At 36.5% G+C, this 26,727-nt stretch overlaps 1 protein-coding gene across 5 annotated transcripts in view; it reads left to right on the top strand.

Moving 5' to 3' along the window:
- RALYL (RALY RNA binding protein like) overlaps positions 1–26,727 on the top strand; it is an 816,695-nt gene that overhangs the window by 360,662 nt on the left and 429,306 nt on the right. For 3 of the 5 annotated variants that reach the window (XM_057532504.1, XM_057532503.1, XM_057532502.1), the window contains one exon: positions 25,336–25,371. The exons of the other annotated variants lie outside the window; for them this stretch is intronic. In XM_057532504.1, the coding sequence (XP_057388487.1) occupies positions 25,336–25,371 (36 nt within the window). The remainder of the gene's footprint in view (positions 1–25,335; positions 25,372–26,727) is intronic. 5 annotated transcript variants of the gene reach the window in all.

Raw genomic sequence — 26,727 nt, 5'->3', positions numbered from 1 at the left:
CTATTTCTTCCTGGTTCAGTCTTAGAAGGTTATACCTTTCTAAGAATTTGTCCATTTTTTCTAGGTTGTACATTTTATTTGCATAGAGTTGCTTGTAGTACTCTCTTGTGATGCTTTGTATTTCTGCAGTGTCTGTTGTAACTTCTCCTTTTTTGTTTCTAATTTTATTGATTTGTGTTCTCTCCCTCTTTTTCTTGATGACTCTGGCTAAAGGTTTATCAATTTTGTTTATCTTCTCAAAGAACCAGCTTTTAGTTTTATTGTTCTTTGCTATTGTTTTCTTTGTTTCTATTTCATTTATTCTTGCTCTGATCGTTATGATTTCTTTCCTTCTACTAACTTGGTATTTTGTTTGTTCTTCTTTCTCTAGTTCCTTTAGGTGTAAGGTTAGATTGTTTATTTATTTATTTGAGATTTATTTATTTATTATTTGAGATTTTTCTTGTTTCCTGAAGTAGGATTGTATTGCTATAAACTTCCCTCTTAGAAATGCTTTTGCTGCATCCCATAGGTTTTGGATCGTCGTGCTTTCATTGTCATTTGTCTCTAGGCATTTTTTGATTTCCTCTTTGATTTCTTCAGTGATCTCTTGGTTACTTAATAAAGTATTGTTTAGCCTCCATGTGTTTGTGTTTTTTACCTTTCTTTCCCTGTCCTTTATTTCTAATCTCATAGTGTTGTGGTTGGAAAATATGCTTGATATGATTTCAATTTTCTTAAATTTACTGAGGCTGGATTTGCGACTCAAGATGTGATCTATCCTGCAGAATATTCTGTGTGTACTTGAGAAGAAAGTGTAATCTGCTGTTTTTTGGATAGAATGTCTTATAAATATCAATTAAATCTACCTGGTCTATTGTGTCATTTAAAGCTTGTGTTTCCTTATTAATTTTCTGTCTAGATGACCTGTCCATTGGTGTAAGTGAGGTGTTAAAGTCCCCCACTATTATTGTGTTACTATCAATTTCCTCTTTTATAGCTGTTAACATTTGCCTTATGTATTGAGGTGCTCCTATGTTGGGTGCATATAGTTTTATAATTGTTATATCTTCTTCTTGGATTGATCCCTTAATCATTATGTAGTGTCCTTCCTTGTCTCTTGCAACATTCTTTACTTTAAAGTCTATTTTATCTGATATGAGTATTGCTACTCTAGATTTCTTTTGATTTCCATTTGCATAGAATATCTTTTTCCATCCCCCCACTTTCAGTCTGTGTGTCCCTGGGTCTGAAGTATGTCTCTGTAGACAGCATATATATGGGTCTTGTTTTTGTATCCATTCAGTGAGCCTGTGTCTTTTGGTTGGAACATTTAATCCATTCACATTTAGGTAATTATTGATATGTATGTTCCTATTACCATTTTCTTAATAGTTTTAGGTTTGTTTTTGTAGGTTCTTTTCTTCTCTTGTGTTTCCCACTTAGAGAAGTTCCTTTAGCATTTGTTGTAGAGCTGGTTTAGTGATGCTGAATTCTTTTAGCTTTTGCTTTTCTGTAAAGCTTTTAATTTCTCCCTCAAATCTGATTGAGATCCTTGCTGGGTAGAGTAATCTTGGTTGTAGGTTGCTCCCTTTCATCACTTTAAATATATCGTACCACTCTCTTCCAGCTTGTAGAGTTTCTGCTGAGAAATCAGCTGTTTACCTTCTGGGAGCTCCCTTGTATGTTATTTGTCGTTTTTCCCTTCTTGCTTTTAATAATTTTTCTTTGTCTTTAATTTTTGTCAATTTGATTACTATGTGTGTTGGCGTGTTTCTCCTTGGGTTTATCCTGCCTGGGACTCTCTATGCTTCCTGGACGTGGGTGGCTATGTCCGTCCCCTTGTTAGGGAGGTTTTCAACTATAATCTATTCAAATATTTTCTCGGGTCCTTTCTCTCTCTCTCCTCCTTCTGGCACCCCTATAATGCAAATGTTGTTGTGTTTAATGCTGTCCCCAAGGTCTCTTAGGCTATCTTTATTTCTTTTCCTTCTTCTTCCTTTATTCTGTTCTGTGGCAGTGAATTCCACCATTCTGTCTGCCAGGTCACTTATACATTCTTCTGCCTCAGTTATTCTGCTATTGATTACTTCTAGTGTATTTTTGATTTCAGTTATTGTAGTTTTCAACTCTGTTTGTTTATTCTTTAATCCTTTTTGGTTTTTCTTCTTTAATTCTTCTAGGTCTTTGTTAAACATTTCTTTCATCTTCTCAGTCTTTGCCTCCATTCTTTTTCCAAGTTCCTAGATCATCTTTACTATCATTATTCTGAAGTCTTTTTCTGGAAGATTGCCTATCTTCACTTAATTTAATTGTTTTTCTGGGGGTTTTATCTTGTTCCTTCATCTGGTACATAGTCCTCTGCGTTTTCATTTTGTCTATCTTTCTCTGAATGTGTTTTTTGTTCCACAGGCAGCAAGATTTTAGTTCTTCTTTCTTCTGCTCTCTGCCCTCTGGTGAATGAGGCTATCTAAGAGGCTTGTGCAAGCTTCCTGATGGGAGGGACTGGTGGTGGGTAGAGCTGGGTGTTGCTTGGTGGGCAGAGCTCAGTAAAACTTTAATGCACTTTTCTGCTGATGGATGGTGCTGAGTTCCCTCCCTGTTGGTTGTTTGGCCTGAGGCAGTCCAACACTGGAGCCTATAGGCTCTTTTATGGGGCTAATTGCGGACTCTGTGAGGGCTCACACCAAGGAGTACTTCCCAGGACTTCTGCTGCCAGTTTCCTTGTCCCCACGGTGAGCCACAGCCACCCCCCCACCTCTGCAGGAGACCCTCCAATATTAGCAGGTAGGTCTGGTTCAGTCTTCTATTGGGTCACTGCTCTTTCCCCCTGGGTTCTGATGCACACACTACTTTATGTGTGCCCTCCAAGAGTGGAGTCTCTTTTTCTTCCAGTCCTATCGAAGTCCTGCAGTCAAATCCCACTAGCCTTCAAAGTCTGATTCTCTGGGATTTCCTCCTCTCATTGCCTGACCCCCAGGTTAGGAAGCCTGACGTGTGGCTCAGAACCTTCACTCCAATGGGTGGACTTCTGTGGTATAATTATTCTCCAGTTTGTGAGTCACCCACCCAGTGGTTATGGGATTTGATTTTTTTGTGATTGCACCCTTCCTACCATCTCATTGCAGCTTCTCCTTTGTCTTTGAATGTGGGATATCTTTTCTGGTGAGTTCCAGCATCTTCCTGTCGATGATTGTTCAGCAGTTAGTTGTGATTCTGGTGCTCTCAAGATTATTTCTTTACATGCTGTTTAACCAAATTCAGTTTATATGCAGATTGTATAGTCTAATGATGTCCCTTAACTTGGTAAAGTACATTTCCGAATCTCTCTAATCAGTGATAACATTTAAGGATAACTAGCAATGCCTGCTTTGTTTACTGTTAAATCACAATCACTTTGCAGGGTGCTTGGCACATGATAGATTTTCAATATATGTTTGTTGGATGAATGAATCAAACAACTATTTGTTCTAGAATATGAGGATGCCTACAGGCTTTGGTATACAGAAATATTTAGACATAGATATTGATTACTTTATCAGCTAATTATTTAATTTTATAGCACTTCTTTTTTTTAAATAAACTTTTATTTATTTATTTATTTATTTATTATTTATTTATTTATTTTTGCCTGTGTTGGGTCTTCATTGCTGTGCACGGGCTTCTCACTGCAGTGGCTTCTCTTGTTGCAGAGCATGGCTCTAGGTGTATGGGCTTCAGTAGTTGTGGCATGCAGGTTCAGTAATTGTGGCTCATGGGCTCTAGAGTGCAGGCTCAGTAGTTGTGGCACATTGGCTTAGTTGTTCCACAGCATGTGGGGTCTTCCTTGACCAGGCCTCTAGCCCTTATTCCCTGCACTGGCAGGCAAATTCTTAACCACTGTGCCATCAGGGAAGTCCTTTTTAGTGCTTCTTATTTAAACAAACAAACAAATAAGTAAATAAACATTTGAGGCATCTATGCAAATTGTCTTACTTGAAGTGTCCACAGCATCATTACTCTACTATGTCTACTTACTGTTTTGTATTAGGCCGTGCCCCAAACAATCAGACCAGATTTTGCAAATTAGTTAAATGTCAGGACCTAGAACTAGAGTGGAGAATGAAGTCAAAGAAGCCAAGAGTAATATCAACATGTTATGAAAACAGTGAATTCCAGCCTGTTGTAATTAGAAGTTCCAGCAAGTGGGTAAATGATTGTAACAAGAAATTCATGGGGAAACATTCTCAAAAATGAAACAAATGGACATTTGGCTTTAGCATTGAGCATCATTCATCAACGAGCCAGACTTGTGACCCTGGGGCTTCTCTACTCCACATGGAGGGCACAAGCAGGCAGGGCACTTAAAGAGTTGGAGAAGGAAGCTTAGTAATATGGAAATATGAATAGACTTTCTTGCTACTTTTCTCTTTACAAATCATTACTGACTACATTAACTACTCCCTTGTTATACAAAGTATGTTTTGCAGACGAGAAACATCTACCTCACCTGGGAGACACATGAGCTCAAATGGAGACCTACTGACTCAGAATTTGTATTTTATTAAAATATCTAGATATTTTTTGTGCACATTAACGTTAAGGAAGCATCATGTTAATCTCCTGAGGTTCTCAGAGACTGATCAGAGGCCATGCAGAGAGGTCTTGAGCACAGGACTTAATCACCATAGGTACAGTATAGGAGCTTGTGGTTTTATGGCATAGAGTCCTTGGGATATGATGGTCAGAATACCTGGAGCTAGCTTTGTCTACGGTGAAGTGTAGCTTTTTGAAATGAATTGCAGTAACTGGTACATGGGCAATCCTAGGAGTACTTACCTGATGATTCCTTTGTAACAGATGAGAAGCATTGGTGGTATAGTGGTGAGTATAGCTGCCTTCCTTTGTAACAGGTGAACTACACAGTACTGACCTTGATAGCAAGGAAACCTGGCAGCAGAGAAACTTTATGATACCTTCAGTGGAGGACAGGTGGCTTGCCAGCTGGTATATAACAGGTCCACAGAACAGAAAGTGCAGGTTGTTTCTACATAAGATTCTATACCATCTTGCTCTGATTCTCATAAGAAAATAAACTCTGAGAAAAAACCAAAACAAACAAACAAACAACAACAACAAAATGTCCGTGAGTGCACTGAGAAATTAAACAGAAGATCAAAGAAAGTAATCACCATGGACATCTGCTAGGGAGGAAGCACAAATTGAAGGAGGCAGACTGTTACTTTCACCAAACAAAAATAATAACAAAAGCAACCAAAGGAATCTACTGCATAAAAATTTACACTGGAATGACAGAAACATTTGAATTTAGAAATTCAATAAATTAATTAAAGACGGGGATGGTTACTGCTGAGAATTTGATTATTAGCCTAGAACATCTAGAATAAGAAATATTTAAAAACACAGACCCAAAATACAAAGAAATGAAACCATGAAGGAAAAGGTTGAAATGAGACAAGGCATTTCAAGGCAGTGCTTTATAGAAGATACAAAGAAAAAGTTAGAGATGGAGGAAAATCAATAAGTAAAACATACTAGAGAAACATTTCCCTGAGTATGCATGTTGAAAGGGCCACAGGAAAGCTTGAATACAAAAGAAATTATTTGGACATATCTTTCTAAAATTCTCAAAATCCATGCCTAAAAAGGAAAAAAAAAATTCAAGCTTTCATACAAAAATAAAAATAACTTAAAAAAAGAATAGTCTGTCATCAGACTTCTCATTTGCAACACGAAGGTAGAAGACAATAGAATAACATCTACAAACTACTACTGAAGGAAGACGTTTGCCAGTGAAGAAATATATACTTAGCCAAAGCACCATTCATCTGTCAGGAAAAAAGTGAAAAACTTTCAAGGAGACAAGGACTCAGAGACTATATCCATATCGTGTACCTTATTTGTCAAAAATACGTTTAAAATTACTTTGTTAAAAGTACTCTTAATGAATCAGAACAGAGACCTAAAGAAGGGAGTAGAAGATGTGTTAAGGAAACAGTAATAAGCAGTGAAACTTGCACACTCCGTTTGTGTACATGTGTGAATATGTGTGCATGAATCTATGTGAATAATATTGGAATGACTGGGAGTTTGTAATAAAATGGCTAAATAAAGATTTTCGTAAGAGAGGAAATGTACTTAAAGAAAAACCTAGTAGTTGCTTGGAATTAAGATGTTTATACAATCTCAGTAGAGCCAAGGTGGTAGAGGAAGACAGAGTCAGTAGAGGGAAAGCATTCTACTGTGGGAAAGGGGGTGGGAAGCAGTGCAGAGTGAAGGCAATTTAAAGTCTCATCAACCTGGAAGAGAAGAGAAGGAGGAGGTGGTAGTTTTGCTTAGTAGGTGAGGGAAGATGGATATAGCTTATATTTTATTTTCATAAAATAGAGAAATATGTGTCCGATTATGATCGTGGAAGTAGACAGCAAACCTCTCCTGGAATGGAAAAGGAAACAGGGTATGAGACAGTTATCAGTCATCAGACTAGCCCCTCTGATACAGCCAACAGGTAAAAATTCAGTTATCCTGAGGAGGAATGGAGTAGAATACAGAAAGATTTACTACTAAGAGTCAGAGCATTATTAGAGCTACTTAAATTTCTCCTAAGTTAACAGTGGTGGCTAATGTTTAACATCAATGTTACTGTCAATGACATTTAATATTTAAAATCTAATAATCACTTTATATCTTTAGAATTATGAAACTGTGAACTCATGATGGACACAGTTTTTATAGTATTTTTCCAGCAATGTCTGGTAATTTGAACTTTCCTATTGTTTGGATTCTGGAGTAGGAGCAAATATTTTCATCAGTCATCATTAATGTGAAAAAAAAAATCAAAAGTAGCCTTTTTTAGAAGTGAAAGTTATCAGATGACTTATCTGCAAGAGATAATTATTCATATTTATAGTTGGAATCTTTGAACACACATCTGAAAGTTCACTTTGAACATATCTGAAATGATCCCAAACTCTTCATGCACTTGTTCAAATTTTCAAATGGTTACCTGTTATTCTATGTGATTGTTAATCTTCTAAAGGTAAATCTTTTGAAGTTTAACTTGGCTAGTCAAGATATTATATTTAACTCAAGTAAAATCTAATAAATATGCTTCAGGAAATAAAGAGTGAGCATGCCAATATGATATAACTCTATATGATCACAATTTCTTTATCTAAGCCTCAATTTCATCATCTGTAAAATGGGAATAATGTTTTAACTGTGAACAGCCCTGGGCAATCTGAGTCAATCTGCATCCTCACTTCTGAGTCCCTTTGCCGCCTCCAGCTTCCCCACTTCACGTCCCCAGAGGCCAGGATAGGCAATTTCTTCAGCAGGACTGTGTCAGGGTCACGTCATGTGTTAAATCCTGGCTCTAGCCCAGTCCAGGAGATGTGTATCTTCAAAAAGAGGAACAAGAGGAGATGCCTCTGTTGGAGAAAACCTAAGAATGATGAATGCATCCATTTATCCACAAACTTACCTCAAATCACACAACCACAGCACTGGGGCTGAGGACAAGAATGGGGTATGGTTGACAAAAAAAAATGAAAATCTTATCCTTATTCCACACTTACCATAATTATCATAGTAATTTCATTTTGCAAGCCCACACAATTACTAACAAACTCAAGTCCCTAAAAATATAAAATACAGTTCTAATCTCATTGAAACTGATATTAGATATGGAAAATGGTTATATATAATATAATTTTGTGTTCTTTGATTTCATATCTTTTAAATAGTTTTTAAGCATATGGATAGGTGTTCTCTTTCTATATTTAGTGTGACTCTCTTGGAATAATTTTATGCAGAGATGTAGTTTCGGGTACCAAGGGAACCTCAGGGAAAACTCTGTGCTTTATCTTAGAAACACCAGTAGTTTGGGACAGATTTAGAGCCTTTACTGTAAGCAAAAGCTGAGCGATTAAATTGGGGAACTTTTTAAAATTTTATTTATTTATTTTTGGCTAATTCCCAGCAGTCAATATGTTACAGTGAACTTAAATCTTTTCTTTGCTGTTTTTATGTGCAGGAAATTGCTTCACTAGAAAAAAACCTTCTTTTCCTTAAATTGTGGTTAAGGTCTTAAAGGGATGTCTCTTTGTTAACTTTTAAAGTTTATGATACTATGAATCTGTTGCTTATTTTAATAACAAGATTCTATATATATTTGGTAGATATACTTTATTATAGATTTTACCAAATGTTATGTTTAATTGTTGTTTTTTTTTTTTAATCTTTACACTTGAGGACCATAATTTTAACAGTTTAAAAATTTCAGTATTAATTCAGAAGTTCCTAGATTTTTACATTTATGTGAAAGCATATTTGATAATTTCCCTGGAAGAAATGAGGATATGTCTATACAAAAAAATGTATTTACATAAACTACACTCAGGTGACTGGGTATTATCTTACAGTTTTCTTACCTCTCTCACATGTAATTCTTCTAACCATGTTTGTTCTGTCGATTCCAGCCTTAAGATCAATATAACTGATGAAAAAAATTGGTCCAAAAATATGCGTTAAATAGCCCTGCCTTCTCTATCATCTCTCCTTTTAGTAAGTGCTCGTATGTACTCGGAATAATGAATCTTAGGAAGCAAGAGGACACTAGATATACCTAGCCCAATCTCATACTCAGTGTAGAAATGCCTCTGTATAATATCTGTTACAAATGATAATTTGGCTTCTCTTGAATGCTTTCAAGAATTATTACTATTATTGCAAAATATATTCTTGTATTAAACCTAAATCTGTATTTTTCTAACGTTTACCGTTGTCCCAAGCTCTCCATCTGTATCTTTAGAGAAGCTTAACACTTTATCCATATAATATCCATTCAGATATTTAAAGACTGCCATCATTGTCCTATGAAAGTCTTATATTTTCCCTGTGTTAAACAGCCTAAATCCCTTCAATATTCTTCCCATGACTGGTCTCTAGACCTTTTGTTTTCCTGCTTGTCCTTGCCTGGTTTCTACTGAAATTGTTGGTAACTTTTGTGAACGGTGGGGATTTTAAATATATAAAGACTTTTTCAATTATTGCCTGAACACTGGAAAGGAAGGTTTTCCTGCGTCTGAATCCCTTACGCTATACTTTACCATATTTATGTTAATGTTACCTAATTTTTTTTTAAAATTAATTAATTTATTTATTTATTTATTTTTGGCTGTGTTGGGTCTTCGTTTCTGTGCGAGGGCTTTCTCCAGTTGCGGCGAGCGGGAGCCCTCTTCATCGCGGTGCGCGGGCCTCTCACTGTCGCGGCCTCTCCCGTTGCGGAGCACAGGCTCCAGACGCGCAGGCTCAGTAGTTGTGGCTCATGGGCCCAGTTGCTCCGCGGCATGTGGGATCTTCCCAGACCAGGGCTCGAACCCGTGTGCCCTGCATTGGCAGGCAGATTCTTAACCACTGTGTCACCAGGGAAGCTCCAATGTTACCCAAATTTAATGGATGAGTTAGCAATGCTTTATTTTACCTTGTAACGATTTTTCAGTCAAAAAATATTAAAATCTTGTTCATATAAAATACTATTTAGGCAAGTGCCTTTTCATGCTGTGTTCATGCAATTTATTTATCTGAATGTAAAACCAAGGCATTATATTTACCATTGCTAACATTCATTTTGTTAATTTTGTTTCATAATTTCCCTTCAGGAAATTATTTTAAATTTTTTTTTATTTTATTTTCTAATATAATAGCAACCACTCCCAGACTTGTGTTACCTATCTTCTGGTGACTAATGAATGGGACAGTATAAAATTATATCCTAGAAAACCTCTCTTCAGAACTATATAAGTGACACATGTAGATGATGCTAAATAAGATAATTATCTAATACTATTTGAGTGCAGAATTTCAAAGACGTAAAGCTACCAAAGTATATGGCTTTTTTTTTTTGAATTTTTGAATTTTATTTTATTTATTTTTTATACAGCAGGCTCTTATTAGTTATCCATTTTATACACATCAGTGTATACATGTCAATCCCAATCTCCCAATTCATCCCACCACCCCCCACGCCCCCACCACTTTCCCCCCTTGGTGTCCATACGTTTGTTCTAAGCATCTGTGTCTCTATTTCTGCCCTGCATATCGGTTCATCTGTACCATTTTTCTAGGTTCCACATATATGTGTTAATATACAATATTTGTTTTTCTATTTCTGGCTTACTTCACTCTGTATGACAGTCTCTAGATCCATCCACGTCTCTACAAATGACCCAATTTCATTCTTTTTTATGGCTGAGTAATATTCCATTGAATGTATATACCACATCTTCTTTATCCATTCATCTGTCGACGGGCATTTAGGTTGCTTCCATGACCTGGCTATTGTAAATGGTACTGCAATGAACATTGAGGTGCATGTGTCTTTTTGAATTATAGTTTTCTCTGGGCGTATGCCCAGTAGCTGGATTGCTGGGTCATATGGTAATTCTATTTTTAGTTTAAACTATATATTTATATAACCATATTTCTGTAATATTGCCTATTTGGCTAGCACAGGAAAATTTATGAAATATCTTGCCAAAATCAAGATTTTCAATTTCTATAGCTTTTAATTTATGTACTATTTCTAGTAGTCAATGAGAAAATATTTATTTGAGTATCATTTAGTTTTACTAAACTCAAGCTAGTTTCTAAAGTGTTTAAATAACTACCTGAGAATCAGAGAGCTTCCATAGTAGCCCTAAACAAAGCTATTTTTCTGGTAGCTGCAGGGTTGATATAGCTGAAAATGAAACACAAAATGTAATTGTGTGTGTTGTTATATTACAATTCCAGTTTAATTCACGGTCTCAGTAAATGTCTCATATGAATCAATTAGAGCATTAACTGATAGAGAATGGGACCCTAAATCTTGGAAAGGGTACTTCTGTTGTTCAACACAGATGAAACTGACAATCTTGGGCCCCAGAACACTTTGAGACTCCCATTCCAGTGGAAATAACTTTCCCTCCAGTATCTGAGAACGCTAGCTTTCTTTCTCTTGAAAACCCTGTGATAACCTCATTTAGGATGAACATCTGGAAAAGGATGCCAATTCGCAAGACCTATTACTTCCTCTTGCTACTATACCCATAATTAGGATAAAATGTCAGCATATTCCAAGAGCAACAGTTATATATTATTACCTAGGAGAAAACAGCTTACACACCAAAAGAATTGCAAGTCTTTGTAAATATATGTCAACAGAAATCTGAGGAATGAATGGGAATGGATTCTAAGGATGTTAGACCAAAGGAGAATGGAATAGAAACTGAAATCTGGCTGAGTTCATTGATATGGGTGGAGCTGCTGGAGATTCTGTTTTTATGAATTAGCTGTGCAGCTGGAGATGGCTCTGAAAGATTACTTGGTTCATCGACTGAACGTTGTTGGACCCCATGGTAGTAGCCTACAGTTAATGAGGTTGACACCCTACTGCTCCTCTAGCATGATGTGGAACAGGGAATCCAAGGACTTAGGGAGTTAGAAATGTTGGACTGGATTTATCATGTATAACTATGTTCCATGAGAAGGCCCAGAAAACATTGCCCTCAGTAAGGCACTGAGAAAACACTTTAGTGAGAGAATACCTGCATTCTTGAAAAGCTTTGTGGTTACACTCCTTTCATGGCCAGGTAGGGCAGAATTTTTTACTGTAGGCACTATTGACATTTTGGATGGAATTATTCTTTGTGTGAGGGACTGTCCTGGGCATTGCAGGATGTTTAAGAGTATTCCTGGTCTTAACCCTCTAGGTGCCAGAATTACCCTCCCTTGAGTCATGACCATCAAAAATATCTCCAGATATTGCCAACATGCCCTGAGGGAAACAAAATTAATCCGGGTTGAGAACCACTTTTCTATGGAGTGAAGTCCATATTAGTTGCCTATTGATATTGTAACAAATTGCCAGAAATTTTAGTGGTTTAAAACAACAAAGATTTATTCTCCTACATTTCTGGAAGTTAGAATTCTGAAATAAGTCTTACAGGGCTAAAACAAGGTGTCCGCAGTGCCTCTTCCTTCTGGAGACTCCAGCAGAAAATTTGTATTTGTCTCTTTCAGCTTCTAGAAACAGCTCATGGCCCCGTTTCAATATTCAAAGCCAGTGTAGGATAGCTTTCCTCTGACCACCTGCCTGTCTCTCTCTCTCTTAAAAGGACCCTTGCAATTATATTGAACTCACTCAGATAATCAAGAACAACATCTCCATCTCAAGATCCTTAACTTAACCACATCTGCAAAGTCCATTTTACCATGTAATGTAATATATTCACAGGTTTCTGATATTAGGATGTGGACATCTTTACAAAGAGGAAGGAAAGGCATTGTTCAGCCTACCACACTATCATTAAATGGGTTCCCTGATTTCAATGGGGATTATAGGATCCCAGAGTAGCAAAAGCCAATGCCAATATTTAATTGCTGAAGACAGATAGGAACATGTGTTCTAAAGGTAGCAGGGACATATAGGTAATCAGATTGCCTTGGTCCTATAGATATATTTGGAGGTAAGCAATCACGCTTTCTCTAGGAACAAAATATGTGAGCAGACTACTAGAGTATCACTTGATCTGTGTAACTGGAATTGTTCTAGGTCTGGTGGCCATAGACCTGATCTGAGTCTCCACAATGAGGAGCCATGGCTCCTCACTCCCTTTCCAGATCTATGTCAATTCACATATCCAGAGTCTCTTGATTTAGGGGGAGGCCAAGTCCTCTTGAAGAAGTACCCTGCACCGCTGGTAAAACTACACACCTTAAATCTCTCTCTAATTCTTCCCCAAATGGATGTGGACCATTTACCATGTTTGAATGTGCAATGTTAACCCGTTTAAAAAGTGACCCATCAGGCTGCTAGTTTTGGGTAGGGATCAGAAAATGAGAAGGCTCTGCACCAAGTTCAGGCTGCAGTGTAAGCTTTCTTACCACACAGGCCTCATGATCTAGCAGATCCAATAATGATACTTCAAGTGTCCTTGGCAAAGAGAATTTCTATATAGAGCCTCTGGCAAGCAGACCTCTAGGTTTTGGACCATATATATGTCTTCCTCTGCAGATAATTACCCTCCTTTAGAGAAACAGCTTCTGGTTTGCTGTGGGGCCTTGGTAGAGACAGAATATCTACCATGGGACACCAGATGTCCATGTGGCCTGAGCGCCCCAATGTGAGTGTTGTCTGACCCAGTTAGCCAGAGGGCTGAGATCAGCTATACAAATGGTATAAAAAAGATCAAGTTTGAGCAAGGATTCAGAAAGTTGTGGGAGGTAAATTAATTTGCATGAATAAGTATCTTCGGCTCCTTTGACATGAATCATATAGTGATTATAACTAACCAGGTATTTTAAAGACTATTTGAAGCACAACTCTTTCTAAGGACAAATTAACTACTGAATTTTCCTAAAGCTCCTATTGGGTGTGCCTTTATTTTTGGTTTGATGCAGTGAGGGGTATTTAGAGTCAGATTTTTGGGGGTTCAAATTTTAAGTTTGCTATTTACTCACACTGTGAACCTTGGACAATGTACATAACTTTTCTGAGCTGCCTCAATTTCTTCATCTATACAATGGAATAAGCCCAGTTAACATGGGCTTATTGTGGTGATCATTTTGCAATATATACAAATATTGAATCATTAAGTTGTACACCTGAAATGAATTTAATGATATTTCAATTATATCGCAATAAAAAAGTAAACAAAAAAATTATACAGTAGATAGAACAGCACAAAATTGTTAGTTTCCTTCATTTCTTCATCCCATGCCTCCCCCAGTAACTAAAAATGAAAATGATTAATTGCCTTGTTCCTTAGTACATTGAACACAAAACCAATTCATTTGAATTAGGTCAGGCAGAAGTTCAGTCATTTGGCTAGTAGTATCCATCCATAATGGAAGTATTATGGTGTGTGTTTTTTCATAGGGGCCATTAGACTGTAGGCCATTTGAATGTCTTTAGCAGAAAGAATGATGATCTTGAATTGCATAGAACATTTTGTGCTTTCTCATGCTATACCATTTACCCTTTGCCTTTTTAAGAGAAAGTCCTTCTGCAACAAGAGAGTTTAAAAACTATATCCTGGTGATATTGCGCTATATTGGAATAAAAATTACAAATACCCAAATAAATTCATGAGTTTTCATGAAAAAATTTGTGGGGCAGGGTTGGGGACTATGAAAAAAAAAAATAATCAAAACCGTGGGGATATGTTCCTGAATTAGAAACAGTTATATACTGAATGACTGAAGGTTTTAGAGAGCTATGACAAAACAAGGGATTTCTTTTTCCTTCTTTACATATGCTACAGCCACTTATTTTTCTGTTTGATTCATATTACACTTATTATAAAACTGCGGGCTCTTTTACTTTTGTTATTTTATTTTTATTTTATTCATGTACTACAAATGCATATTGACCTTCTGAATGTCTGTTCAGAAATAATATAACTAAATGAGACATCACACCCATGATTTTTTCAGATGGTTGCAGACATTATGGTTCAATTATCTAAGTTAATGAACGAATAGAGTCAGACAGCTAATCCTGAGAGTACATAATCCAAACTTTACTGGGTAATGTGGTATTTTTAAAAAGCTGAAATGAGGCAGGCGACATACAGTTTTTCTAAAACCAGTTATTATTTTGGGGTAAGCTATTTAAATTATTGAAGTGCATTAGGCCTCAGTTTGTCAGGTTACACTGTTTTGTAGAACCAGTATACTCTTGAGTCTGTGATTATATTAGGTTTTTCAGACTAACTGTGTTCATATATTTGAATATAATTTTCCTCATTAACAGTTTCTTTTTATACCTATCTTATATCATGGAACAACTTCTTCCTATTCATCATTTTCATTGAATGTGGACAGAATCACATCTTAGAGTTATTCAAATTATGCCTAAGGACTACATCATTACTTGCCCTCATTTTTCCTCATGACTTCCAGAGGACTAAGAGGGCTATTAATGGTTTAGATTCAAAGGCCTTCTGAGGTCTTTCTGGAATACAGAGTGTATAAGGAAAAAAAAACCAACATAAGCCATAAAGATCCCTCAAAAGACCTGCAGTAGTAAAGTGTGTTATTGTCTGCACAAAGAAGTGTAAATTGATGTTGGCTTTAAGTGTAATAATTGAAAGTGTATTGCAATTTAGAGGTTAGTGGTTCTCAAAATTTGGATTGTTTCAAATATGTTAAATTCTTAAAGGTCTGAATCCTGCCCCAGATTTATTGGGGTGGGGTAAAGAAAGTTGGGGAAGGGTAGACAGCTTTGTTTTTAATAGGATTCTAATGCATCAAAATTTACCCATTGCCATAACCAGTATTTATGGCCTGAATATTGGCACATCCTCTTACTGAACTAGAGTGATCATATAATCAATTCTCTAAACAGGGATTCATTTGAAAGAGGGCTCTCTTTAATAATTATGTCAGTACAAAAGATAGGACTTCTGGGGCAAACTAGAACCAATACTTGAAACTTTTTAAAGAGAATTGAGAAACTTTTTTCCTCTTGTGTAAAAAGGAAGTAACATCTTTTCGAATCAGTTTACATGCTGTTTCACACTGTAATATTTTCCTTAAACCTCCCCCTTTCAAAACTCATATTATTTGTCTACATGATACAAAGATAAATTGTTTTGAGGATAATAAAGGTTTCTGAAAACAGAATATGAATAGCAAGTCACAACCTGGCTTGTCTTTCCTTCCTTCCATTAAATCAACAATTTAACATATTATGGGAACAGACGTGGAGATTTATTTTTTAGTAAATAAGGCTTTACAGGGAGATTTAAAAAGATTGATTATATGCATTTTCCCCTTCTCAGTTTACAATCAAATGAATGAAACACAGTTCATACGCATGAGCAAAAATAGATCATAAGCAGAAGGAAACCAACATTAAACGCATACTGTATAAAGAAGGCATCTAAGGAAAAATCCATATTGAATGGATTTACTTGTGAGAAGGGATGCTTTAGCAAACACTTAAAGAGAATGAGATGGGTTTTGGATTAAATAAAGAGGGGAAGGATGGTTCAAAAAGAAACATAGTAAAAATGATTGTAATCAGACTCATAGGTGGGATCTAAGGTTTGCTAATTGTGATGGTTAAATTTTGTGTCTAGTCATATGATCAAACACTAGTTTAGATGTTGCTGTGAAGATGTGTGTAGATGTGATTTACATTTACACTTAGCTGCCTTTTTTTTTTTTTAAAACATCTTTATTGGAGTATAATTGCTTTACAATGGTGTGTTAGTTTCTGCTTTATAACAAAGTGAATCAGTTATACATATACATATGTTCCCATCTCTCTTCCCTCTTGCATCTCCCTCCCTCCTACCCTCCCTATCCCACCCCTCTAGGTGGTCACAAAGCACCGAGCTGATCTTCCTGTGCTATGCGGCTGCTTCCCACTAGCTATCTATTTTACATTTGGTAGTGTATATATGTCCATGACACTCTCTCACCCTGTCACATCTCACCCCTCCCCCTCCCCATATCCTCAAGTCCATTCTCTAGTAGGTCTGTGTCTTTACTCCCGTCTTGCCACTAGGTTCTTCATGACCTTTTTTTTTTTTTTTCCCTTATATTCCATATATATGTGTTAGCATACTGTATTTGTTTTTCTCTTTCTGACTTACTTCACTCTGTATGACAGACTAACTCCATCCACCTCATTACAAATACCTCCATTTCATTTCTTTTTATGGCTGAGTAATATTCCATTGTATATATGTGCCACATCTTCTTTATCCATTCATCCGATGATGGACACTTAGGTTGCTTCCATGTCCTAGCTATTGTAAATAGAGCTGCAATGAACATTTTGGTACATGACTCTTTTTGAACTATGGTTTTCTCAGGGTATATGCCCAGTAGTGGGATTGCTGGGTCATATGGTAGTTCTATTTTTAGTTTTTTAAGGAGCCTCCATACTGTTCTCCATAGTGGCTGTATCAATTTACATTCCCACCAACAGTGCAAGAGTGTTCCCTTTTCTCCAAACCCTCTCCAGCATTTATTGTTTCTAGATTTTTTGATGATGGCCATTCTGACCGGTGTGAGATGATACCTCATTGTAGTTTTGATTTGCATTTCTCTAATGATTAATGATGTTGAGCATTCTTTCATGTGTCTGTTGGCCATCTGTATATCTTCTTTGGAGAAATGTCTATTTAGGTCTTCTGCCCATTTTTGGATTGGGTTGTTTGTTTTTTTGTTATTGAGCTGCATGAGCTGCTTGTAAATCTTGGAGATTTAGCTGCCTTTTATGTAAAGGATATTAACCTTGATCATACAGATGGGCCTCATCCAGTCATTTGAAGGCTTTAAGAGCATAAAGTGAGCTTTCCCAGAGAAGAAGGAATTCTGCTTGAAGATTATAACATACAGATCCTTCCTGAATCTTCAGTTTGACCTACAAATTGTGGACTCAAGACTCAAATGTCAACTTTTGTCTGAGTTTGCAGCCTGATGTACTACCCTGTTGATTTTGGATGTGCCAGCTCCCACAATTGTGTGAGCCAGTTCCTTAAAATTACACAACACACGCACACACACACACACACACACATATACATCTACATAACGTAAGTAGAAAATTTTACAATGACATATAAGGAAACAATTTAGTCTTAAAACATCTGCATTTTAATTGGAGTGTTTAACCAATTTATATTTAATGTAATTATTAACATGGTTACATTAAAATCTACCATCTTGTTAATCTATTTCATTCATCCACCTTCTCTTTGTTCTTTTCCTCTTTTCCTATCTTTTTTTAGATTAATTGATTTATTTTTAGAATCCCATCTTATCTCTTACTATTGGATTATTAGCTATACCTTTTGCCTTTTACTTTTCAGAGGTTGGTCTAGAGTTTACAATTTGCAAGTTTATATTATCACAGTCTACCTTCAAATCCTGTTATAATATAACTTCATATATAAAATAACATTACAACAGTATACTTCCATAAACTTCTTTGGTCCTTTTCTGACCATTTTTTCATATTATATTTTATATATATGCTAACACCTAATGCATTGTTATTATTTTTGCTTTTAACTCTCAATTATCTTTTAAAGAAACTAAAAAATGGGAAAATATTTTATGTTTATCCATACTTACCATTTCCAGTGTTCTTTTTCCTTGAATGTAGACCCAGTTTTCCTTCTGGGGTCCTTTTCCTTCTATCTGAAAAACATCACGCAGATCTACCGGCAACAAACTCTGTTAGCTTCTGATGGGCTGAATTCTTGGCCTTCATTCTTGAAGGAAAATTTCTCTGGATATAGAATTTTAACTTGACAGTTTTTTCTGTCTATTCTTTCAAAATGTCATTCCATTGATTTCTGATTTAGATAATTTCTGATAAGAAGACTGGTAATCTTTGCTGCTATGCACAAAATATGTCTTTTTTTCCTCTGCTTTTACAATTTTTTTTCCCACTGGTTTTCAACAATTTGATTAAGATGTACTTGGATATGGTTGTCTTTTGGTTTACCCAGCTTAGAGTTTTGACAGGTCTTGTAACTGAATGTTTATTGGTTTTATTACATTTGGAGTATTTTTCAAATATAGTTTCTGCTTTCCCTTCCTTCTTGAATTCCAATTTATGTATTTTAAGCATCTTAATATTTTTAAACATGTCACTGAATTACTTTTTTTTTTTCATTTATTTTTCTCTGTGCTTCAGTTTGGATATTTGGTATTGATATGTCTTCACTGATCTTTTTAGAATAAGTATCAAATCAGCTATTAATCCCATCTATTTAGTTCTTCACTTTGGATATTGTGTTTTTAATTCATAGAAGTTCAATTTGACTCTTTTATATACCTTTCATTTTCTCTTCATTGTATTCATGTTTTCCTTTAATCTTGAGCCTATTTATAATATCTCTTTCAAAGTCCATGCTGAAAAAAAAAAACCTGATTTTAAAAAGGCTGAAGACCTTAACAGATACTTCAGCAAAGAAGATACACAGATGGCAAATAAGGATATGAAAAGATGCTCCACATCATAAACCATCATCAGGAAAATTTAAATTAAAATAGCTGTTAGATACTGCTACACACCTATTAGAATGTCAGAAAGTCTCAGGCAAACCCTTATGCAGATTTCTGAATCTCTTTCTCCATTTTCTCATAGCTCCATTTTCTTTAGGACTTTACCCTAGATATTCCAGCTGCTTCAGTTTTACCAAACGTATATCTCTGCCTCTTCAACTCAGAAAGCCTACTGTTTCTACTTATCTGCACCCTCTTTCCACCTTTCCAGCACAGTGATCTGGAAACAGCCTCCTGGTAGAAAGCTGAGATGGTTATCATAGGACTCACTTCATACGTTTCCTTTTTCTCTGTTTTCTCAGTCCAGTGCTGTCTGCTGTTCAGTATCTGAGCATGTTTGTTTCACATATATTTTTCATGTTTTTAGTTGTTTATGGCAATAGGGCAAGATGATTTTAGTAATTCTGTCATGGTTGAAAGTGGGCATAAATAATACTTTACTTTGCATTTTTAATCCAGCAATAAAGCTAAATATTTGGGTATGTCTCCATTCTTCTGTCATCAGACTAAAACTTGATTAAGAATTCTTATCATATTTTTTCTTTCGTGTCCGTAATTGGGCAATATTTGTTTACATGACATATAAGGTAAAAGTCCCTGGAATGCAGAAAATTCTGGCTAGTTTTCACCAAGTGTTGCAATAATCACAATAAGGTTTTGTTTTCATTTTACTTCTGTGATGATGCAGAAATCTTCAACCTCAGATTTGTAAAATAAAATGGAAAAACATTGACTATGATTTATAATAATATGACATTTTTATTCTGCAGTAGAAATTAAAAGTCTTTTCTATTTATTTCAGTGCTACTGAATCTCCCATTTATTCTCCCATTAAAATCTCATGTATGTCTGTTGCTGGTCTATAAGTCAGAACTAAATATGTGTGTTTATTGTTTGCTTATAATCAAATATAAACACAAAATATTGTATTTAAAATATATACCTTTATATAAAATAAAGTTCATTTTCTGAAAACTAAATTAACTAAAGATAGTTTGAAAGACTTGCTTCCTTCCATAGAATCCTAGAAGGGGAGCAATTGTTTTGTGTTAGTTTAGTATCAGAACAATTTTTTCCATGAAACAACTTGTTTTACATTTTTAGGCATTAATGCTGGTCAATAATTGTCTAGTGCGGCATGGAAAGTGGTCTCCCTCACAAGATTGAGAAGGACAGCTCAGTCAATAAAGGATCATTCTTGTGGGGTGTATCTTGCTGACACAGCAAAAGCTCATTCTTTTTTTTTTTTAACACTGTTATTAGAGTATAATTGCTTTACAATGGTGTGTCCGTTTCTGCTTTATAACAAAGTGAATCAGTTATACATATACATATGTCCCCATATCTCTTCCCTCTTGCATCTCCTTAACTCCCACCTTCCCTATCCCACTCCTCTAGGTGGTCACAAAGCACAGAGCTGATCTCCCTGTGTTATGTGGCTGCTTCCCACTAGCTATCTATTTTACGTTTGGTAGTGTATATATGTCCATGTCACTCTCTCACTTTATCCCAGCTTAACCTTCCCCCTCCCCGTATCTTCAAGTCCATTCTCTAGTAGGTCTGCATCTTTATTCCTGTCTTGCCCCTAGGTTCTTCTGACCATTTTCTTTTTTCTTTTTTTTAGATTCCATACATATGTGTTAGCATACGGTATTTGTTTTTCTCTTTCTGACTTACTTCAGTCTGTATGACAGTCTCTAGGTCCATCCACCTCACTACAAATATCTCAGTTTCATTCTTTTTTTATGGCTGAGTAATATTCCATTGTATATATGTGCCACATCTTCTTTATCCATTCATCTGTAGATGGACACTTCAGTTGTTTCCATGTCCTGGCTATTGTAAACAGAGCTGCAATGAACATTTTGGTACATGATTCTTTTTGAATTATGGTTTACTCAGGGTATATGCCCAGTAGTGAGATTGCTGGGTCATATGGTAGTTCTATTTTTAGTTCTTTAATGAACCGCCATACTGTTCTCCATGGTGGCTATATCAATTTACATTCCAACCAACATTGAAAGAGGGCTCCCTTTTCTCCACACCCTCTCCAGCTTTTATTGTTTGTAGATATTTTGATGTTGGCCATTCTGACTGCTGTGAGATGATATCTCATTGTAGTCTTGATTTGCATTTCTCTAATGATTAATGATGTTGAGCATTCTTTGATGTGTTTGTTGGCAATCTGTATATCTTCTTTGGAGAAATGTCTGTTTAGGTCTTCTGCCTATTTTTGGATTGGGTTGTTTTTTTTTGATATTGAGCTGCATGAGCTGCTTCCATATTTTGGAGATTAATCCTCTGTCAGCTGCTTCGTTTGTAAATATTTTCTCCCATTTTGAGGGGTGTCTTTTTGTCTTGTTTATGGTTTCCTTTGCTGTGCAGAAGCTTTTAAGTTTCATTAGGTCCCATTTGTTTAATTTTGTTTTTACTTCCATTTCTATAAGAGATGGATCAAAAAGGATCTTACTTTGATTTATGTCATAGAGTTTTCTGCCTATGTTTTCCTCTAAGAGTTTGATGGTCTCTGGACTTACATTTAGGTCTTTAATCCATTCTGAGTTTATTTCTGTGTATGGTGTTAGGGAGTGTTCTAATTTCATTCTTTTACATGTAGCTGCCCAGTTTAACCAGCACCACTTATTGAAGAGGCTGCCTTTTCTCCACTGTATAATCTTACCTCCTTTATAAAAGATAAGGTGACCATATGTGCGTGGGTTTATCTCTGGGCTTTCTATCCTGTTCCATTGATCTATATTACTGTTTTTGTGCCAGTACCATACTGTCTTGATCACTGTAGCTTTGTATTATAGTCTGAAGTCAGGGAGCCTGATTCTTCCAGCTCCGTTTTTCTTTCTTAAGATTTCTTTGGCGCTTTGGGGTCTTTTGTGTTTCCATACAAATTGTGAAATATTTTGTTCTAGTTCTGTGAAAACTGCCAGTGGTAGTGTGATAGGGATTGCATTGAATCTGTAGATTGCTTTGGGTAGTAGAGTCATTTTCACAAGGTTGATTCTTCCAATCCAAGAACATGGTATATCTCTCCATCTATTTGTATCATCTTTCATTTCTTTCATCAGTGTCTTATAATTTTCTGCATACAGGTCTTTTGTCTACATAGGTGGGTTTATTCCTAGATATTTTATTCTTTTTGTTGCAATGGTAAATGCGAGTGTTTTCTTAATTTCACTTTCCGATTTTTCATCTTTGGTGTATAGGAATGCAAGAGATTTCTGTGCATTAATTTTGTATCCTGCTACTTTACCAAATTCATTGATTAGCTCTAGTAGTTTTCTGGTAGCATCTTTAGGATTCTCTATGTATAGTATCATGTCATCTGCAAACAGTGACAGCTTTACTTCTTCTTTTCCAATTTGTATTCCTTTTATTTCTTTTTATTCTCTGATTGCTGTGGCTAAAACTTCCAAAACAATGTTGAATAACAGTGGTGAGAGTGGGCAACCTTGTCTTTTTCCTGATCTTAGTGGAAACGGTTTCAGTTTTTCACCATTGAGGATGATGTTGGCTGTGGGTTTGTCATATATGGCCTTTATTATGTTGAGGAAGTTTCCCTCTATGCTTACTTTCTGGAGGGTTTTTATCATAAATCAGTGTTGAATTTTGTCGAAAGCTTTCTCCTCATCTATTGAGATGATCATATAGTTTTTCTCCTTTAATTTGTTAATATGGTGTATCACATTGGTTGATTTGTGTATACTGAAGAATCCTTGCATTCCTGGAATAAACCCCACTTGATCATAATGTATGATCCTTTTAATGTGCTGTTGGATTCTGTTTGCTAATATTTTGTTGAGGATTTTTGCATCTATATTCATCAGTGATATTGGCCTTTAGTTTTCTTTCTTTGTGGCATCTTTGGTTTTGGTATCAGGGTGATGGTGGCCTCGTAGAATGAGTTTGGGTGTGTTCCTCATTCTGCTATATTTTGGAAGAGTTTGAGAAGGATAGGTGTTAGCTCTTCTCTAAATGTTTGATAGAATTCGCCTGTGAAGCCATCTGGTCGTGGACTTTTGTTTGTTGGAAGACTTTTAATCGCAGTTTCAATTTCAGTGCTTGTGATTGGTCTTTTCATATTTTCTATTTCTTCCTGGTTCAGTCTCGACAGGTTGTGCATTTCTAAGAATCTGTCCATTTCTTCCAGGTTGTCCATTTTATTGGCATAGAGTTGCTTGTAGTAATCTCTCATGATCCTTTGTATTTCTGCAGTGTCAGTTGTTACTTCTCCTTTTTCATTTCTAATTCTATTGATTGGAGTCTTCTCCCTTTTTCTCTTGATGAGTCTGGCTAATGGTTTATCAATTTTGTTTATCTTCTCAAAGAACCAGCTTTTAGTTTTATTGATCTTCGCTATTGTCTCCTTCATTTCTTTTTCATTTATTTCTGATCTGATCCTTATGATTTCTTTCGTTATGCTAACTTCGGGGTTTTTTTGTTCTTCTTTCTCTAATTGATTTAGGTGTAAGGTTAGGTTGTTTATTTGAGATTTTTTTGTTTCTTAAGGTAGGCTTGTATAGCTATAAACTTCCCTCTTAGAACTGCTTTTGATGCATCCCATAGGTTTTGGTTCATTGTGTTTTCATTGTCATTCATTTCTAGGTATTTTTTGATTTCTTCAGTGATCTCTTCGTTATTAAGTAGTGTGTTGTTTAGCCTCCATGTGTTTGTATTTCTTACAGATTTTTTCCTGTAATTGCTATCTAGTCTCATAGCATTGTTTCGGAAAAGATACTTGATAATATTTCAATTTTCTTAAATGTACCAAGGCTTGATGTGTGACACAAGATATGATCTATCTTGGAGAATGTTCCATGAGCACTTGAGAAGAATGTGTAATCTGTTGTTTTTGGATGGAATGTCCTATAAATTTCAATTAATTCCATTTTGTTTAATGTGTCATTTAAAGCTTGTGTTTCCTTATTTATTTTCATTTTGGATGATCTGTCCATTGGTAAAAGTGGGGTGTTAAAGTCCCCTACTATGATTGTGTTGCTGTTGATTTCCCATTTGATGGCTGTTAGTATTTGCCTTATGTATTGAGATACTCCTATGTTCAGTGCAGAAATATTTACAATTGTTATATCTTTTTCTTGGATTGATCCCTTGATCATTATGTAGTGTCCTTCTTTGTCTGTTGTAATAGTCTTTGTCTTAAAGTCTATTTTGTCTGATATGAGAATTCCTACTCCAGCTTTCTTTTGATTTCCATTTGCATGGAATATCTTTTTCTATCCCCTCACTTTCAGTTTGTATGTGTCCCTAGGTCTGAAGTGGGTCTATTGTAGACAGCATATATACAGGTCTTGTTTTTATATCCATTCAGCCAGTCTATGTCTTTTGGTTGGAGCATTTAATCCATTTACATTTAAGGTAATTATCGATATGTATGTCCCTATTAACATTTTCTTAGTTGCTTTGGGTTTATTATTGTAGGTCTTTTCCTTCTCTTGTGTTTCCTGTCTAGATAAGTTCTTTTAGCATTTGTTGTAAAGCTGGTTTGGTGGTGCTGAATTCTCTTAGCTTTTGCTTGTCTGTGAAGCTTTTAATTTCTCTGTGAAATCTGAATGAGATCCTGGCTGTGTAGAGTAATCTTGGCTGTAGATTTTTCTCTTTCATCTCTTTAAATATGTCCTTCCACTCCCTTCTGGCTTGCAGAGTTTCTTCTGAAAAATCAGCTGTCAACCTTATGGGGATTCCCTTATGTGTTACTTGTTGTTTTTCCCTTGCTGCTTTTAATATTTGTTCTTTGTATTAATTTTTATTAGTTTGATTAATATGTGTCTTGGCATGTTTCTCCTTGGATTTATCCTGTATGGGTCTCTCTGTGCTTCCTGGACTTGATTAACTATTTCCTTTCCCATATTAGGGAAGTTTTCTACTATAATATTTTCAAATATTTTCTCAGTCCCTTTCGTTTTCTCTTCTTCCTCTGGAACCCCTATAATTCGAATGTTGGTGCGTTTAATGTTGCCCCGGAGATCTCTGAGACTATCCTCAATTATTTTCATTCTTTTTTCTTTAGTCTGCTCTGCAGTAGTTATTTCCACAATTTTCTCTTCCAGGTCACTTCTCCGTTCTTCTCCCTCAATTATTCTGTTATTGATCCCTCTAGAGAATTTTTGATTTCATTTATTGTGTTGTTCATCTCTGTTTGTTTGCTCTTTACTTCTTCTAGGTCCTTGTTAAACGTTTCTTGTATTTTCTCCATTCTATTTCCAAGATTTTGGATCATCTTTACTAATATTTTTCTGAATTCTTTTTCAGGTAGACTGCCAACTTCCTCTTCATTTGTTAGGTGTGGTGAGTTTTTGCCTTGTTCCTTCATCTGCTGTGTGTTTCTGTCTTCTCATTTTGCTTAACTTACTGTGTTTGGAGTCTCCTTTTTGCAGGCTGCAGGCTTGTAGTTTCTGTTGTTTTTGGTGTCTGTCCCCAGTGGCTAAGGTTGGTTCAGTGGGTTGTGTAGGCTTCCTGCTGCAGGGGACTAGTGCCTGTGTTCTGGTGGATGAGGCTGGATCTTGTCTTCCTGGTGGGCAGGTCCACGTCTGGTGGTGTGTTTTGGGGTGTCTGTGGCCTTATTATGATTTTAGGCAGCCTCTCTGCTAATGGATGGGGCTGTGTTCCTGTCTTGCTAATTGTTTGGCATAGGGTATCCTGCACTGTAGCTTGCTCGTCGTTGAGGGGAGCTGGGTCTTGGCATTGAGCTCGTGATCTCTGGGAGATTTTTGCCATTTGATATTACGTGGAGCTCGGAGGTCTCTTATGGACCAGTGTCCTGAACTTGGCTCTCCCACTTCAGTGGCACAGCCCTGACCCCTGGCTGGAGCACCAAAAGCCTGTCTTCCACACAGCTCAGAATAAAAGGGAGAAAAGAAAGAAAGAAAGAAAGAAGAAGATAAAATAAAATAAAGTAATTAAAATAAAAACTAAAAAATAATTATTAAGAAAAAAATTTTTTTAAGTATTAAAAAAAAAAAATGGACGGATAGAACCCTAGGACAAATGGTAAAAGCAAAGCTATACAGACAAAATCACACACAGAAGCATACACATACACACTCACAAAAAGAGAAAAAGGGGAAAATATATATATATATTTTTTTTTTCTCCCAAAGTCCACCTCCTAAATTTGGGATGATTTGTTTTCTATTCAGGTATTCCACAAATGCAGGGTACATCAAGTTGACTGTGGAGATTTCATCTGCTGCTCCTGAGGGTGCTGGGAGAGATTTCCCTTTCTGTTCTTTGTTCGCACAGCTCCCGGGGTTCAGCTTTGGATTTGGACCCGCCTCTACGTGTGGGTCGCCTGAGGGCGTCTGTTCTTCGCTCAGACAGGACAGGGTTAAAGGAGCAGCTGATTCGAGGGCTCTGGCTCACTCAGGCGGGGGAGGAGGGTGGGGTACGGAGGAGGCGGGGCGAGGCTGCGGTGGCAGAGGCCAGCGTGTCGTTGCACCAGCCTGAGGCGCTCCGTGTGTTCTCCTGGGGAAGTTGTCCCTGGATCACGGGACCCTGGCAGTGGCGGGCTGCACAGGCTCCCGGGAGGGCAGGTGTGGATAGTGATCTGTGCTCACACACAGGCTTCTTGGTGGCCGCAGCAGCAGCCTTAGCAACCCATGCCCGTCTATGGGGCCTGCGCTGATAGCCGCGGCTTGCGCCCAT

The sequence above is a fragment of the Balaenoptera acutorostrata genome, chromosome 17 (assembly GCF_949987535.1).
Source record: "Balaenoptera acutorostrata chromosome 17, mBalAcu1.1, whole genome shotgun sequence".
NCBI classification, from domain to species: domain Eukaryota; kingdom Metazoa; phylum Chordata; class Mammalia; order Artiodactyla; family Balaenopteridae; genus Balaenoptera; species Balaenoptera acutorostrata.
This window is presented reverse-complemented; position numbering and strand designations above follow the sequence as displayed.